The 18727-nt window shown below is 46.3% G+C and overlaps 1 protein-coding gene across 2 annotated transcripts in view; it reads left to right on the forward strand.

The window, feature by feature from the left end:
• anos1 (anosmin 1) overlaps positions 1-18727 on the forward strand; it is a 193773-nt gene that overhangs the window by 81649 nt on the left and 93397 nt on the right. For both annotated transcript variants that reach the window (XM_084311629.1, XM_084311630.1), the window contains 2 exons: positions 11483-11545; positions 14598-14820. In XM_084311629.1, coding sequence (XP_084167755.1) covers positions 11483-11545; positions 14598-14820 — 286 coding nt within the window. The remainder of the gene's footprint in view (positions 1-11482; positions 11546-14597; positions 14821-18727) is intronic.

Below are 18727 nucleotides of genomic sequence, written 5' to 3' on the forward strand. Positions count from 1 at the left end.
ATGCACACAAGATGTTTGAATGGGGGGAAAATGGGCCTGATCCCCGGGCTTATGGGTGTATGTTCAGTGATTTGTAGAAGGGATTTGGGGGGAGCTTTAACATGTGCGTCTGCTGGCTGAGGGTCCTGTAGTGGTGCACAAGTCATTGCTTCAGCACCTCATTGTTCGAATGTGGTGCCTGTGTGTGTGTGTGTGTGTGTGTGTGTGTGTGTGTGTGTGTGTGTGCGTGTGCGTGTGTGTGTGTGTGCGCGCGCGCGCGCGCGCGTGTGTGTGAGTCCGGGGCGTGCCGAGGGTTCCATCTAGCGCCTCGTGCTGCCCCCCCCGAGACGACTCCGCGCCAGGGCCGGAGGTGATGATGGTGTCATCAGGTCACCACATCATTCAAGAGGGGGTTAAAATGACAAGCGCGGCAAAAAAAGAAAGGAGGGCGCGACGCGACGAGAGGCCGGAGAGACTTCGCAGTACATCCTCTCCTCGTGTGAATAATGTGGTGTTTCTCAAAGAAAACTATAATAATAAATAAATAAAAAAGTATATACGTATAGAGAGGTTTCTCACTGGCGCTTCACAAGGATAAAGGGTAGATTTTCAACACTGATCCACGCAAAGAAATGATCTCCAATTTGTCTGAAGTTCATATTTGCTCGAGCGGTAATGCCTTGTGTGGGCTTATAGAAAATCTCCAGTTGTATCCTCTTTGCCGAGCACGGGCGAGGGGTTAACGTGCATTTAAGCCTTGTTTTAGAAACACCACAGTATTTATATCACGAGACAATGAATTGCAAAGCCTCTATGGCCTCCTCTGCACTTCATGGGCTCAACATATTTTGCTCGTTTGTCATCTTTAAACCTATTGCAAGTATTAGAGTGGTTTTACCTGATCCGACCCGTGGAGCGCACGGTCGTTTCTCTTGGACCGCTTACCTGTCGTAACTCTTAAACTGCTTTTTCTCCCAGGTGTCCAATGTTCGCTCTGGCTCTCCGCTCCGTGTTTAGTGGCATTAGGAAATATATCCCAACAAAGTTATTAAGGAAATACTGGGGTTGCTTGGGAGCTTGGTGTGCCGCAGATATACTACTTACAGGGATGTATGGATATACGTACCGATACCACTTTTTCACTGGCGATGGCGAAACTTTTAAAGGAGGGCTTAACTTTTTTTTTAATCCTATTTAAACATTGTCTGGCTTCATGTTGACAAGTACAGGCCATCATTTGACTGATCACGTTAGTATTGAAAAACTTAGCACTGTGCTGCATCCTCTCACCAGGCGCCAATACACTCCAATAGGGCAAGCGTTTTAGCTAGGCCTGCCGCGATAAGCAATAAATCGATTAATTGCCGCGATAATTAAAATGAATGCAATGATTTTGACGGGCGCGATTAATTGCTATTTGCGCGTTTGTTTTAATGAGGCGGACCCAGTGCCCCTTGTCAGTCACTGTCCGTGTTGGGAGGCGGGCCGCTGGCTTTACTACAGAGCACAGCACAGGAGCTCCGTGGGGCTAACGTTACCCCTCATTGTGTCTATTCTACTAGCATTAACGTTACTCATACAAACAGAGTAAACACAGTTTTCAATCAATCAATAACAACATTAACGAGACCCTCGTTGTGTCTATTCTGCTAACGCTAACGTTACCTCTCATTGTGTCTATTCTACAAGCGTTAACGTTAGCTGTAACGTTACCAGTCGCGTCTATTTGCTAACGTTAGCATTAGGTAATAACCGGTTTAAAATGGATGGTGATTACCTCACGTTGTGTCTATTCTACTAGCATTAACGTTACTCATACAAACAATCAATAGCGAGTTATATTGATCACGCTATGTACGATAGCCATGCTAAAACGCTAGCACAACATTAGCACCTAACCTAACAACAAGCCTTAACAAGTCAGCGATCTTTTTGCGAGACTAAACTCTCCGCTCGGTGGCAAATTGTGTTGATGTCGGTTTTGTTTAATCAATAAATGAGGCAGAATACACAGTGACTGTATCCTTTGTTTATTGCACTTGTGCCTGCTGCAAACATAATGATTATGAAATCCTAGAGACGCGTCTCTATTCTGACCAATCAGTGGTCTGCAGTGTTTCACGTGACTTTTCTGGTACCCAAAGTACCTGATAATCGCAACAATACTTCCGGTCCGGTCGGTGGGCTTCAAAATAAAAGTCTAAAACACCGGAAAAGACGGAGCGGTGGGCTTCAAAATAAAAGTTTTGGGAAATAAATTTCTCCAAAAAAAAATTCTCTAACCGGTCGCAATAATATCGCTTATCGCGATATTTTCGGGGGCAATTAATCGCCCAGCAAAATGTGTTATCGTGGCAGGCCTAGTTTTAGCCTTTAGAAACCATGATACATGTCCTTTTACAAAACAGGAAACTCACAGTATAATCAGATGTGTCTTCATATGCATTATTATTATAACATTATAATGTGTTTCATAGGCATACGTTGCCCTGTTACATGCATAAAGGGCCTATGAAACTCATTATAACCTTTGATATGATATAGGGTTCCTCAGTAGAACAAAGAAGACACATGTGATTATACTGTGAGTGTCTTGTTTTGGAAAAGGACGTGTATCGTGGATTTTGAAGGCTAAAACACTTGCCCCATTGGATTGGATTGGAGCCTAGTGAGAGGATATAGTTTCTCAATAGTAAAGCGACCAGTGAAATGATGGCCTGCACTAGTCAACATAATTCCAGACAATGTTTTAATATGGCCTGTTTAAAATATATATATTTTAACTGTGTCCCTATAAATATGGGCCAAGTTCAGACTGGGACCAAAATGTGCGAATTGAGAGTGTAAGCCTCACGTGTTCACATTCATGCGAGTGCATGGGATTCACATTCGCCAAAGTCAAGGACACAGAACTCATTTAATCTCACATACTGCCCAGCCAGCAGTCTCACATGCACTTCAAAAGTGACAGAATAAGCAGAACAGCATCATGTCAAAAGCAAAGCGCTCTCAAGTATCACTTAGCTTCACTGAAACAGACAATGACAGCAGCAGATGATTGGTCGCATTTGGCACCTTTTTACTGAGATGAGCCAATTGATTTCCTTTAGGTCACACTGAAAAAACAACTTCTAATATTTGTTCAAAACATACAACAAGTGTACATTGTCCATCCCACTATCTAAGTCTCATAGTCTTCAAGTCTCTAATTGAATCTACTGTACAAGTTAACCTGCGAGTGTTTTGGCTCGAGCGTCTCTCTCTCCACCTCTGTCTCGCAGTACACAGTACAGGTTACAGTGGGTCAGGGCTGTACGCTAAGCTTTTTCACTAGGGGCAAATCTTTTTTAGGGGCACATTTTTAAATAACAATTTTACCATTATTAAAAAAATATGTTCCTCCTGCCTCATTACTGTGGTCCTTTTATTTAACATTTAAGTGCGTTTGTTTTCAGGTTTGTATCTTTTATAATGAACCAACTGAGAAAGTGTGTAAATCACTAATAGAACAAAAACAACAAACTGTGTGTGTGTGTGTGCGCGCTCTTGTGTAGTGCTCCTTGAATGAGATCATCACAACACACACACACCATTAATCAGGAGGACAAGAAACTCTGCATACATTTGTTTCACAATGAAAAGTGCTTTAGAAATCAAATTAATTATTATTATTGTAAATAACCCCATGAAAGGTTTATTATTTGTATGGGTAATTACCTGCTTCATATTTGTGATGTTACTGGTTTCAGTGTGTGCCTAAAGTGATCAATGTGTTGGGCCGTTTATAGAGATCTATGCCAATGAATGTTTATGTATATCCGGGACTTTTTTTTTTATAAGAATTGAGAGGTATTTGTATATATGACCTTTATTTTGAAAACTGTTGCAACGCAACCTTATTTACATTTGCGCTTTTGACAGTGAAATGTTCAGTCCAACTTAGCTCGAAGGAAAGACTGTAATAAAAAAGGTTTAATTGACCCGTATGAGGCTCTTACGGTAGGACTTTGATTGTTTATAGAAGTGGAATGTAATACTATGCAAAACGAGAAATAAACAGTGATTTTACCAGCAGTAAAGTTGCAAGCCACTTTCATTTCATATACGGGGAAACGACAATTATTAGTATTATCTTATTTGCATATTGTCTCATTATTAGATAGATAGATAGGTTGAGACTTTATTGATCCGCGGTGTCAATTTAAGTAGACAGTATTTCACGTCCTAATAGTGGGGTACTCACGTAATGCATGGCTGATCCTGAACGTTAGAAGTTTCCGTGTCCCCGTCAATCAATCATCACATCATCACGTCAATCATCATCCTCTTATCCTCTCTCCACATCGGACGTGGTTGTCATAAAATGGACTGATATCCATTATCCACTCCGTTGTTCTTGCGGAGCAAGAGCCATATTATTATTTAAAGGAAGCGGCCACATTCAGTTTCGTTTCGCTAGGAATTATGGGATTTGGTGTTGGATGTATAGACTACGCAGACAGGGACATGGTCTTTAATCGCACGATAGACTACAAGTACCAAGTATATAGCGTGACCCAGATTCACTCCACGAAAATCTTTTTTTTCACTCAGGCTATCGCAGTAAGTTCATTCATTGCCGACAGATTCTTTCATAGCACCACGACATTGTGTCGCACTGTACAGCCTTGGTTGTAGGCTAGTGTTTAAAAAAAAATTATCCAATTTGTATGGATTAATTTAGGAGTGAAATGCGAATGAAGGGTTGAAATCTCTACTCGCAACGTTGCTACCAGATATAATATTTCAATCGCAACAGACAGTAAGGACAGAGGGACAGACAGTGAGGACAGAGGGACAGACAGTGAGGACAGTGAGGACAGAGGGACAGACAGTGAGGACAGAGGGACAGACAGTGAGGACAGAGGGACAGACAGTGAGGACAGAGGGACAGACAGTGAGGACAGACAGTGAGGACAGACAGTGAGGACAGAGGGACAGGCAGTGAGGACAGTGAGGACAGAGGGACAGACAGTGAGGACAGAGGGACAGACAGTGAGGACAGAGGGACAGACAGTGAGGACAGAGGGACAGACAGTGAGGACAGACAGTGAGGACAGACAGTGAGGACAGAGGGACAGGCAGTGAGGACAGACAGTGAGGACAGAGGGACAGACAGTGAGGACAGAGGGACAGACAGTGAGGACAGAGGGACAGACAGTGAGGACAGAGGGACAGACAGTGAGGACAGAGGGACAGACAGTGAGGACAGAGGGACAGACAGTGAGGACAGACAGTGAGGACAGAGGGACAGACAGTGAGGACAGTGAGGACAGACAGAGGGACAGACAGTGAGGACAGAGGGACAGACAGTGAGGACAGAGGGACAGACAGTGAGGACAGAGGGACAGACAGTGAGGACAGAGGGACAGACAGTGAGGACAGTGAGGACAGACAGAGGGACAGACAGTGAGGACAGAGGGACAGACAGTGAGGACAGAGGGACAGACAGTGAGGACAGAGGGACAGACAGTGAGGACAGAGGGACAGACAGTGAGGACAGAGGGACAGACAGTGAGGACAGTGAGGACAGAGGGACAGACAGTGAGGACAGACAGTGAGGACAGAGGGACAGACAGTGAGGACAGACAGTGAGGACAGAGGGACAGACAGTGAGGACAGAGGGACAGACAGTGAGGACAGTGAGGACAGACAGTGAGGACAGAGGGACAGACAGTGAGGACAGAGGGACAGACAGTGAGGACAGAGGGACAGACAGTGAGGACAGACAGTGAGGACAGAGGGACAGACAGTGAGGACAGTGAGGACAGAGGGACAGACAGTGAGGAGACAGAGGGACAGAGGGACAGACAGTGAGGACAGAGGGACAGAGGGACAGACAGTGAGGACAGTGAGGACAGAGGGACAGACAGTGAGGAGACAGAGGGACAGACAGTGAGGACAGAGGGACAGACAGTGAGGAGACAGAGGGACAGACAGTGAGGACAGACAGTGAGGAGACAGAGGGACAGACAGTGAGGACAGAGGGACAGACAGTGAGGAGACAGAGGGACAGACAGTGAGGACAGAGGGACAGACAGTGAGGACAGACAGTGAGGACAGAGGGACAGACAGTGAGGAGACAGAGGGACAGACAGTGAGGACAGATGGACAGAGGGACAGACAGTGAGGACAGACAGTGAGGACAGAGGGACAGAGGGACAGACAGTGAGGACAGAGGGACAGACAGTGAGGCCAGACAGTGAGGACAGAGGGACAGACAGTGAGGACAGAGGGACAGACAGTGAGGAGACAGAGGGACAGACAGTGAGGACAGATGGACAGACAGTGAGGACAGAGGGACAGACAGTGAGGACAGAGGGACAGACAGTGAGGAGACAGAGGGACAGACAGTGAGGACAGATGGACAGACAGTGAGGACAGAGGGACAGACAGTGAGGACAGAGGGACAGAGGGACAGACAGTGAGGACAGAGGGACAGACAGTGAGGACAGAGGGACAGACAGTGAGGAGACAGAGGGACAGACAGTGAGGACAGAGGGACAGACAGTGAGGACAGAGGGACAGACAGTGAGGACAGAGGGACAGAGGGACAGACAGTGAGGACAGTGAGGACAGAGGGACAGACAGTGAGGAGACAGAGGGACAGACAGTGAGGACAGATGGACAGACAGTGAGGACAGAGGGACAGACAGTGAGGACAGAGGGACAGACAGTGAGGACAGAGGGACAGACAGTGAGGACAGATGGACAGACAGTGAGGACAGACAGTGAGGACAGTGAGGACAGACAGAGGGACAGACAGTGAGGACAGTGAGGACAGACAGAGGGACAGACAGTGAGGACAGAGAGAGACAGACAGTGAGGACAGAGGGACAGACAGTGAGGACAGAGGGACAGACAGTGAGGACAGAGGGACAGACAGTGAGGACAGAGGGACAGACAGTGAGGACAGACTAACTAACTAAAACAAAAACGCAAAAAAACGAACGAACTAAAACAAAAACGCAAAAAAACGAACGAACTAAAACGAAAACGCAAAAAAAAAACGCAAAGAAAATTAACTAACTAAAAAGAAAATGAAAAAAAAGAACACAAAAAAAAGAACGCAAAAAATTAACGAACTAAAACAAAAACGCAAAAAAACGAACGAACTAAAACGAAAAACGCAAAAAAAAAACGCAAAAAAATTAACTAACTAAAACGAAAATGAAAAAAAATAACACAAAAAAAAGAACGCAAAAAAATTAACGAACTAAAACGAAAACGCAAAAAAAAGAACGAACTAAAACGAAAACGCAAAAAAAGAACACAAAAAAAGAATGAAAAAAAAAACGCAAAAAAAAGAACACAAAAAAAGAACGAAAACGCAAAAACATTTACGAACTAAAACGAAAACGCAAAAAAAAGAACGAACTAAAACGAAAACGCAAAAAAAAGAACAAAAAAAGAACGCAAAAAAATTAAATAACTAAAATGAAAACGCAAAAAAAAGAACAAACTAAAACGAAAACGCAAAAAAATTAACGAATTAAAACGAAAACGAAAAAAAAACACAAAAAAAAGAACGCAAAAAAATTAACTAACTAAAATGTGCAGAGTGAAGTGTTGCATGGAGCTGGTTGTGGGCTTTGAGAGGCTTTGAGAGGCAGGACAGAAGGAGCAGAGCTGAGGGGGCTGTTCCCCTGGTTGTGGGCTTTGAGAGGCAGGACAGAAGGAGCAGAGCTGAGGGGGCTGTTCCCCTGGTTGTGGGCTTTGAGAGGCAGGACAGAAGGAGCAGAGCTGAGGGGGCTGTTCCCCTGGTTGTGGGCTTCGAGAGGCAGGACAGAAGGAGCAGAGCGAGTGAGTGCAGGTGTAACTCTGTTTATATGATTTAAGAGATGCAATTTTTTTACGGGTCAACATAAAGTGATCATAATCCTTGTGCGACCAACTGAACAAGTTGGAAAAGTCAGGCTGGAGATTCCTGACCAAGTGAAATCATGACACCGATGGTATTAGCTTCATTTTAAGTCACTTATCATGATGGCACTATTTTGGAAATACCGTGATAACTTTTTGTAAGGGACTCTCAATAGAGTACTAACTAATAAGACAAACATTTCTTAAAATAATAGAAGGAGAAAAAAAGTAAGAAAATACTTTCCCCCGCCACACTTCAGACTTGGCTTCGGCTCCACGGTGTCCAACCATCCACACGTGGAGAGATATGGAGCGCTTCCTTCCAAAGTGAGATATAATCCAAGTTGACGCCTAACCTTCACGTCCTAAACAGATTATTACTGGCATGAAAGCTAGCATCTCTTATTATTGTTAAGTTATTGGCTTTCTTAAAACATTTGCTTATAAAATGGTCACATTTTACAAGTACTCTGGGGGCGTTTTGAGCAATAAATGTAGGGTAGCAAGCAAAGTATTATCAATAATGTACTGCTCTTTTAACCCTTTATATGTATACCTTCCCACCTTGAATAGTTTCAGACCGACTTGTTTTCAATCAGATATTTGTTTCCACTGTAAAAAAAAAAAAAAAGGAAGAAAATTTAGAATCCACTACACTAATGTTTCATGCCCAGGTCGAGAGATGGATATATATATATCACCAATAAAGTAATTAAGAAAATACCTCTCCTGCTCCAGCGGTCCATACCACCCTTTCTTTACTGGAGTGGCCTGCTGTTTAACACTTGGACTGTCCAGACAGGCCTCCCACCGGGGGCGGAGACCAGAACCGAGTGCACGCCGAGCGCTAACGGGTACACAGGCCGCTGTGTGTGTGTGTGTGTGTGTGTGTGTGTGTGTGTGTGTGTGTGTGTGTGTGTGTTAGGGGTGGACGGTATGGTCTAAAATTTATATCACGGTATAATTTGAAGCATAGACGGTAACGGTATATATCACGGTATCATCGTTTTTGATAAAACATTTTTTTTATTTTATATAATTTTTTATTTTTATTTTTTTATAAAATATATATATTATATAATTAGACTTGTACTGGTATTATCTGCGAGACATCGCCACCACGCAACAAGCTCCACTGTCTGTGTGTACTCTAGTAGCCTCCAGCTACGGCCAGTATTCTCCGGAGCTGCACCTGGACCTATACTCTAGTAGCCTCGAGCAGAGCTACGGCCAGGATTCTCCGGCGCTGCACCTGGACCCTATTGTATTGGTATTATAACGTTAGCAAGCCCTCAGCTCGAATACGCATCGAATCAGTGTTATAAGACATTGATATCATGAGCTATCTGTAGCTACTGCATATATAACGTTAATACAACGCCTCAGTGAATTATTTAGTTCAATGGGACATTTCGTTTTGAACGGTGAACTAACTCGCGTTAACGTGAGCTAACAGGTAGCATACACGTCTCTAGTACTAGACTTTGTGGAGCGTTTGTTGATGTCAGGAGCTATCGGTAGCTGGCCGACTAGATACCGTTCGGTTAGACAATGCCCCATCATGTATTAAACTAAAAGTGAATAGTTGACTGGGTCATTTTGTAACGGTAGCTAAGCTAACGTTAGCTCAGGGAGACGCCGACAGCTCCCGTGTCCCGTCCCACTAGACTACTAGACCCGTGTTTACATGCGTGCGGTAGGGGCTGGCACGCCCACTGCGCGAAGCCTCCTAAATAACTTTTTCCAGTTCGCACATATCTATTATCTATGACTAATTCTATCTATTTTTAGGGGCAAATGCGAGTTAAATAGTCGCGCTGTGGTTACATGACGTCATTGCTATTTTAGAGCTGCACTACCGGTTACACGGTATACTCAAAATCCATACCGTAGAGCAAATTCATACCGTTTATACCGTATACCGTTTATACCGTCCACCCCTAGTGTGTGTGTGTGTGTGTGTGTCAGTGTGTGTAATAGAGACCTGGCGGGCGAGGCCAGGCTCTGATTGCTGCATGTTCCTTCAGAAGCCAGGTCTACTCTCCAGCTTGTGCCCACGTCTTACGCACTCCATAAAAAGCAAATAAACTGTTCACTGGCGATGGCATAATAACGACAGAGCAAGCTAATGAGCTAATTAAAATCTCATAAACACAGATTCGACTACCCTGACGGGGGTTGCCTGTGATTTCTTCTGCATCTACGTTGTTTCTTCACTGTAGTTACGTATATCACCGTTGAACCGTGGAGATGCCACTGGGTACGTACTGTAGTAACTGTAGTAACATTACATTAGTAACTGTAGCATTACATGACTCTCTCCATTCTTCTGATATTATGCTTTGGGGAAGATGGGGTTACTTTGAAATGAGGCAAAACAATAAATAAAAAAAAATCTGTGTCCCAAAGAAACAGTCCTGTGCTCTTATTACTCCTCTCTGCCACCATATCTAGTCCATCATATTCCCCACTGACCAACACATTGGACTCTCCCGGAGACAGAATGCTGGAGTCTTGTTGAAAGGCGAGCTACTCCTCGCCTCGGCTCCATTGCTAGCTGGTGCAGGGGTTTCTATATTGAATGGAGTTGAATGAGTGACTTTGGCAGGTCTCTGGTCGGTGTGGTTTGGGCCGGGCCCAGTGCTACACAGAAGCAGCCCACCAGTGGTTTTTTGACTGTGGCAGCTAGCTCCCCTCCTCTCTCCTCTCGCACCGGCTGTCTTGTCGGCCAGCAGCGAACACACGAAGCCTCCCACTGAACACATACCCTTGACTGCGGTGGCATCCGTCTGATTCCCTTGGACACGCATGAACTTTCATGTTCTATTACATTCAGCCTTATTGAGTTTGATTCGCCGAGGGGCGATTTGTTGTATTTGCAACGAGAGGAGGAATTCCTTTTTCGACCGCACTGGTATATTTTCGTTTTCAATTTGATCATCTGTTACATCTGAGCCGAATGACTCCGAGCTACAGTCTCTCCATGGCCTTTCATCCCGTGCCCCCCCACGCCAAACACCCTGTAAATAAGTTCCACGTGTTTCAAAAAGGGAATCCCGTGAATATTAAGGCCGCGGTTGTATCGTCTATTGGAACATTCTTCCCTGTGTTCTGTACTAAAACGTGTTACGGAGAGAGAGAGTGGGAAACGCCGGTGCCACCGCCAAAATGTATCAGGTCTAGACAGGAGGAGGAGGAGGAGGAGGAGAAGGAGGAAGAGGATGGGAGGGAGGGAGGCGGCGGGGGGGGGGGTAAGCAACACCGATTCATCAGACAAGGCCAACGCCAGACAAAACCCCAGCATCAAACACATCTCCAGTGGCAGAAGAGCATGGTGTGCTTTCACTCCCCCCCCCTTCCTCGCCCCCCGTGCCTGGCTTTTGTGAGAGGATTGTTTATGTTCTTTTGAAGGCATGCGGGGGCAACTGTAAAACAGAGGTGTGACCGGTTATGGTGGCGAGGGTGCGGCGCGGACGGTGGAAGGAGGTTGATGGAGGTGCCTGTCAGGCACGCTGACTGTAGGAGCAGCGAGGAGCTATAGCGGGGGCTCTTTGATGTGGCTGGCTCTTTGAAGCACTGACACCCTTCTCCCTTTTCACAGTGCCTGGAGCCCTGCAAGGAATCCTGGGACCTGAAGGAAAACCAGTGCCAGGACTTATGTGAGGTATGTTGTCACTCACCAAGGATGTGTATAGTTGATGGTGGGGCGTGGGGGTGGAGGGGTGGGGGGTGGGTGGTGGGGTTCAATTTACCCAAAATTGGAATACCGAGCGTCTCGATATGTTTTCTCTCATTGTGCAGAAAATGTACTTGAAAAGGTAAAAGAATGTCTCTGAACAGAGTGACACAAATAACACGTCTAGACATCCGGAATAGAGGCATCACATGAGATGTTTGTGTAGTTGTCTCCCTTCCAATATGGCTGCCTGTAACCAGTTTAAGTTTAGTTTGGTTTAGTTTTATTACTGTTCCACTGCGACTTGTTTACGCGATCCAGTAATAAGACATCATTGAATTACAAAGCTTTGGTTGATATATTTCTCATATATCTTATCAACAGGTACAAACGGTTGTTTTGCACATAGCAAATGTTGTTTCTTCCAACATGGAGGACAAATGGTGATTGTAAACATTCCGTGTGAGGTCTCTATTGCTGTGTAAATATACCCCTTTTCCAGACATGTTGGCCAATCATAATTACGACTTTAGAGTGATTTGCATACATTCATGACCCCCTTGCATTTCAGTCACACACACTAGCTTCATACTGTATACTCGATAAGATAAGAATACATGTATTGTCCCAGAGAGGAAACTACTTTGTTGTAACTAAGGAAGGTTCTAGTTTTTAATGTAGTGTAGTTTTAGTGTGTCTGTACATTTTGTATATTGTATTTGTATATTTTATTAATAATGTTGTATTTTACTTTTTAATTAATTTTTTTATATAATATACTGTAGGCTGATGGTAATATGTGTAATATATGTTAATGTAATACCAATAGAACAGCAATAGATAAAAGAAGAGATCAAAAGATAAAAGGTAAAAAAAAAAGTACAAAATAATACAGAAAACTTAAACATAAGCCACGTGGCTGGTCAGGTACATGGACCTTCACAAATATGAAATGTAACACAGTTGGGTACAGGGTTATAGTAACAGTTATGTACAGAGTTATGTAGCTAACAGAGTTATATTATATACACACAGTGTGTAAAGAAAGACATGTGTATTTAGGTGGGTGCAGATCTGGTCGTCTGTATACACTTGACAAGCGTCGTATATGTGACCGGTCATGGTCAGTGACACACAGGGGTGGGGGGGGGGGGTCATGAATGCAAATTAATTCATTCATCCATCCGATCTTCATTTCATCTCGATAAATCATTGAGGGCATGCCCTCATGTCCAATGATGCAGAGAAACACACACACACACACACACACACACACACACACACACACACACACACACACACACACACACACACACACACACACACACACACACACACACACACACACACACACGCACACACACATGCACACACACTCAGCAACACAATAAATACAAAAAAACGAAAGTGCATTGTAGGACATTCCATGTGTCGGGGTACAGAAGGTAAAAGCAGATTTCACAAGTTCAGTGCAAACTCTGGGGGCTTGAAGTGGATCGTTGGAGCGAGTATGCTTGTGTAAGCCAATCATTGGAGCTAGTATGATAGGGTCCCGAGGTCCAGTCTAATAATGAAGTGGTATCATTTGGAAGATCTCCAACAAATTACTCTAGCGATCCCGACAGCGAGGAGTTTCACTGGGAGAGTGTAACACGCACAGGGGTTCACACTATCTCCGCTGTCAGGAATTTAACCTGGGTCTCTGCGGTGGGTAGGCGAGTGCTTAGACCTCAACACTACCTAGCCACCCCTAAACAATCCTGTTGGCACATCTATACATTCCATACATTCCAACATATAAATCGTCACAAAATTCACAGTAGTAAACAGTATCAGACTGATGCAGGTTATATGAAGGAAATAAAACTTGAATATTATTGTTTCAATCAATACATTGATAATCTTCTGAAAATAATACTTGTCTTGTTTATATTGTGTTTATGTACTGTATGGTTCTCACAGACTGGAGGTCATAGTTTACTTACCTTCTTATTAGCCACTAGGCCTACAGTCATTAGCGCCAATAACACAGGCGCCTCAGAACTCTGTCCTGAGTGGGAAGGTCCAGTAAGGGGAAACTCTGAGAGGAGTGTGAAGTGCTTCTCTTTCAGTACAGTAATGACACTGTGGCTCTGTGTGTGTGTGTGTGTGTGTGTGTGTGTGTGTGTGTGTGTGTGTGTGTGTGTGTGTGTGTGTGTGTGTGTGTGTGTGTGTGTGTGTGTGTGTGTGTGTGTGTGTGTGTGTGTGTGTGTGTGTGTGTGTGTGTGTGTGTGTGTGTGTGTGTGTGTGTGTGTGTGTGTGTGTGTGTGTGTGTGTGTGCAAGCGTGTGTGTATGTGTGTGTGTGTGCAAGCGTGTGTGTATGTGTGTGTGTGTGCGTGCGAGCGTTTGTGTGTGTGTGTGTGTGTGTGTGTGTGTGCGCGTGTGTGTGTGTGTGTGTGCGTGCAAGCGTGTGTGTATGTAAGGCTGAATCAAATCTGTTTAACTTACTGGTCCCTCCAGTGACTCATACGTTGAAATGTAAACAGGACAATCCCTGTTAGCTCAACACACACAGAGGCCTGGTTTGCTGGAAGTTAAAAATGACATCTGACATACAGTTTTCCTCCCTCTCCTGTCATCATCCCTACCTCCTCCACTTCCTCTCTACTTTCTCCCCCGTCTCCTCCATCATCTTCCTCTCCTCATCCCTCTCCTCTTCTTTCTACTCCTGCTTCTCCTTGTTGCCCACCTCTTCTTTCACCACGTCCTCCACCTTCCTTCCCCTCTTTTTCCTCCTCGCTTTTCCCCCCTCAACATATTCTCCTCCTCTGCCTCCTATTTATCTTTGTTCCCCACCTCCTTTTGTCCTCTTTCTCCTCATCCTCCTCTCATCTCCCTCACCTCCTGCTCCCCTTCTTCCTCCTCCTTGTCCTTCTCCTGTTTCTCCTCTTCTCCTTGTCCTCCCCCTCCCTCTCTCCCTCTCTCCCTATCCTCCTCCATCTCGTTCTACTCTCATTTCCTCCCCTCCCGCCCACCCCCTCATCCTCCTCCTCCTCTCAGCCTCTCTTTCCCAAGAAGCACTATGAGTGTTTGACGAGCTGTGAGTTCCTGAAGTCCGTGGAGGGGGTGAAGCAGGGCGACTGCCCCGCCCCAGAGAAGGCCAGTGGCTTCGCTGCGGCCTGCGTGGAGAGCTGCGAGGAGGACGCAGAGTGTTCGTCCGTCAAGAAGTGCTGCTCCAATGGCTGCGGCCACACCTGCCAGCTCCCCAAGAACCTCTACAAAGGTACTCACTACGGGGGCACTGTGAAGGCAGGGCGATATGGGAATAAATATCACAATAACCAGCCGATAGGGAGTCAAGTCAAGTCAAGAGTCAAGAGTTTTATTTGTCACGGCATACAAGTATACAATGAAATGCGGGTGGTCTTGCCCGCAACGATGTGCAATACAGTGGTACAACATATAATAGAATCCAATAAAAAAACAACATTGTGCAATAAACAGGTAACAGGTAACATGGTGGGACATCTCGGTATCTGTACATAGTTATTTACATAGCATATAGGACATGCTGGGTCCTTTGGTAGTGCAATACACTGTTACTGTTGTCATACTATTTCTAAAGTGACCTTTCCTTTTTGGTCATAAGTGTGGGCGTGTGCGGCATGAGTGTGTGCCTGCTCATGTTAAAGTGGCTGCTAGTGTGTGAGCGTGCACAGCGTGCGTGTTGTGTGTGTGCTCATGTGTACTTGTGTGTGAGAAGTTCAGTGTTCTGTGGCACTCAGTGTTCATTGTTCAAGGCTCTGATGGCCTGGGGGAAGAAGCTGAGCTGAAGCCTCTCTGTCCTAGTAGCTGGGGTTCGCAGGTGTCTGCCTGACCTCAGCAGCTGGAACAGGCTGTTATTGGGGTGGTGGGGGTCTTTCATTATTCTGCAGGCTCTGGATTTGCACCTCTTGTTGTATAGAACCTGCAGGGGAGGTAGTGCAATACCGGTGGTACGCTCGGCTGAGCGCACCACTCTCTGTAGGGCCTTCTTGTCCTGTGCCGTGCTGTTTCCATACCAGGCAGTGATGTTTCCAGTCAAGATGCTCTCTACAGCTCCGGAGTAGAAGGACTGGAGTATCTTCCCCGATACTCTGAACTTCCTTAACTGTCTCAGGTGGTAGAGGCGCTGCTTCGCCTTTTTTACTACTGTGTCTATGTGTGTTGACCATGTCAGATCCTCTGAGATGTGGACCCCCAGGTACTTAAAGCTGCTCACCCTGTCCACGGTAGCCCCGTTTATCATCAGTGGTGTGTGTGTCTCCTGCTGTCCTCTCCTATAATCCACGATCAGCTCCTTGGTTTTACCAATGTTCAGGAGCAGGCTGTTGTCCTGGCACCAGCGTTCCAGTACCTCAACCTCCTCCCGGTAGGCCTTCTCGTCGTTGTCCGAGATCAGCCCCACCACCACCGTGTCGTCTGCAAACTTCACTATGGAGTTGGAGCTGAACTTGGCCACACAATCGTGTGTGTAGAGTGAGTACAGCAGGGGGCTCAGAACACAGCCCTGGGGGGACCCGATGCTCAGGATGATGGTGTTGGAGGTCTGACCCCCCACCCTGACCGCCTGGGGTCTTTCACTCAGAAAGTCCAGTACCCAGGGCGGAGCTCAGACCCAGCTTGATCAGCTTGTCCACCAGTCTGGTGGGGACTATGGTGTTGAACGCTGAGCTGTAGTCAATGAACAACAGTCTCACATAGCCCCCCTTCTGACGGTCAAGGTGAGAGAGAGTGCTGTGCAGTACCTGGGAGACCGCGTCGTCAGTGGACCTGTTTGTCCTGTATGCAAATTGCATAGGGTCCATATCACTGGGGAGGGAGGCACAAATGTGGTCCTTGATCAGCCTCTCGAAACATTTCATGACCACAGAGGTGAGTGCCACCGGTCTGTAGTCATTGAGACCTGCTGGGGAGGGTTTCTTCGGTACAGGGATGATGGTAGACATCTTGAAGCAGGCAGGGACCACTGACTCTGCCAGGGATTGATTAAATATGGTGGTGAACACCGGGGCTAGCTGGTTGGCACAGGACTTAAGTATGCGTCCTGTTATACCATCTGGGCCAGCAGCCTTCCTGGTGTTCACCTGCATAAATGCTCTTCTCACACTGTGTTCCGACAACGAGAGAGCGTCCCCGCCCCCCCGCGGTTGCCCCCCCCCCCCTCCACAACAGCCGGCGCGCCAGTGACGTCACTAGCCGGTGGTTGAGTTTGTCCGCGAGAGAGGCGTCGTCGCTCCCCATTGAGGGGGCGCTGACTTTGTAGTCAGTTATTGTCTTCAGTCCCCGCCATAAGCCTCTTAGTTTTGTGCCATTTGTGTCTCCAGTTTATCAGCATACGTCCGTTTTGCAAGTTTTACAGCCTTGCGCAGAGTATAGACTGAAGCCTTGTACTCCTCCATGTTTCCTGACTCTCTGCCCCGGTTGTAAGCAGTGGTGCGAGAGTTCAGAGCTGCTCTGATAGTACTGTCCACCCACGGTTTCTGGTTTGGGAAAACACGCACCTTTTTCGTGGGGACAATACTATCAGCTATTGTTGTAATGTAGCTCACCACGGTGTCCGCAAGCTCGCTGACGTCACTGGCGCTTCCCTGGAACATATTCCAATCCGTGTCTGCGAGCGCGTCCTGGAGCGTGGCCTCTGATTCGTCAGTCAATTTTTTTGTCTCACGTGACACGACGGCGTCACGTGATCTTTGTTTATAGGCAGGGAACAACAAGATGGAGTCGTGATCGCTCAAGCTTGTAGACCCCGTCAATGGCGGAGCCGCTACCGCCTTGTAGCCGGCTCTGAACGGGGTGTAACAGTGGTTGAGTGTGTTCTCCCCTCTTGTGGAGCAGGCGATGTGCTGAAAAAAGGACGGCATCACTTTCTTCAGATTCGCCTGGTTGAAATCACCAGCCACGATCGTCGCCGCGTCTGGGTGTTTGATCTGGTGTTTATTGAGATGGTCGTGTAGTTCCACCAGCGCCTTGCCAGTATTCGCCTGTGGAGGGATATATACGGCGGTCATGATGACCGCTGTGAACTCACGGGGAGGTGGAACGAGCGGCACAGAATTGAAAGATGTTCCATGTCTGGGGAGCATGAGCTTGAGAGAACATGCACTTCTTTGGGGTTCACCCAGACATTGTTCGTGAGGAGGCAGACCCCACCGCCGACGCTCTTGCCAGAGGCTGCCGTGCGGTCCGCTCGTAGGACGGTGAAGGAGTCGGAGGGAGAGATACTATTATCCGGAGTCGCTGGCTTGAGCCATGTTTCCGTGAAACACATGATGTTGACGTCTCTCATCTCCCGTTGGAAGCGGACCCTCGCCCTCAGGTCATCCATCCTTCCCTCCAACGAACGTGCATTCGCCAGAAAGATGGATGGAATTGCTGGGCGGTAAGCAGATCTTTTTAACCTCAGCCTGATACCTCCTCGTCTCCCTCTGTGCCTCTTCTTGCCGTTCTCTTTGTCTTTTTCTTTGTTGCCGTTCTCCCGCCTGATCTCTGTTGGCCATTCTAGGCATAAAGTGTCTCCAAACTCCTCTTTGAGGCTGGGGTTTAGGTCCATAAGTGTCTGGCGGTCGTATGACGTACCCGCCAGTGATGCTTTAATGAAAAAAAGTAGAAAAAACAAACATAATAGCTAAAAGTGTGCACAATCGTCGTGGAGCTAAACCAGAGGCGACTGACCGGGGTCGCGCCATACTATACTCCTATAGGGAGATAGGAAGCATAGGAAGAATGTAAGAAAGCATAGGAAGGGTGATAGGAAGCATATGAAGCATGTTAGGAACCATAGGAAGGATGTAAGCAAGCATAAGGAATGATGTTAGGAAGCATAGGAAGCATGTTAGGAAGCATAGGAAGGATGTTATGAAGCATTAGGAAGGATGTTAGGAAGCACAGGAAGTGTGATAGGAAGCATAGGAAGCATGTTAGGAAGCATAGGAAGCATGTTAGGAAGCATAGGAAGGATGTTAGGAAGCACAGAAAGTGTGATAGGAAGCATAGGAAGCATGTTAGGAAGCATAGGAAGCATGTTTGGAAGCATAGGAAGGATGTTAGGAAGCACAGAAAGTGTGATAGGAAGCATAGGAAGCATGTTAGGAAGCATACGAATGGTGTTAGGAAGCATTTACAGAGATCTAACATACTTCTATATA

This window comes from Notolepis coatsorum, assembly GCF_963971535.1.
Source record: "Notolepis coatsorum genome assembly, chromosome: 3".
NCBI lineage: Eukaryota > Metazoa > Chordata > Actinopteri > Aulopiformes > Paralepididae > Notolepis > Notolepis coatsorum.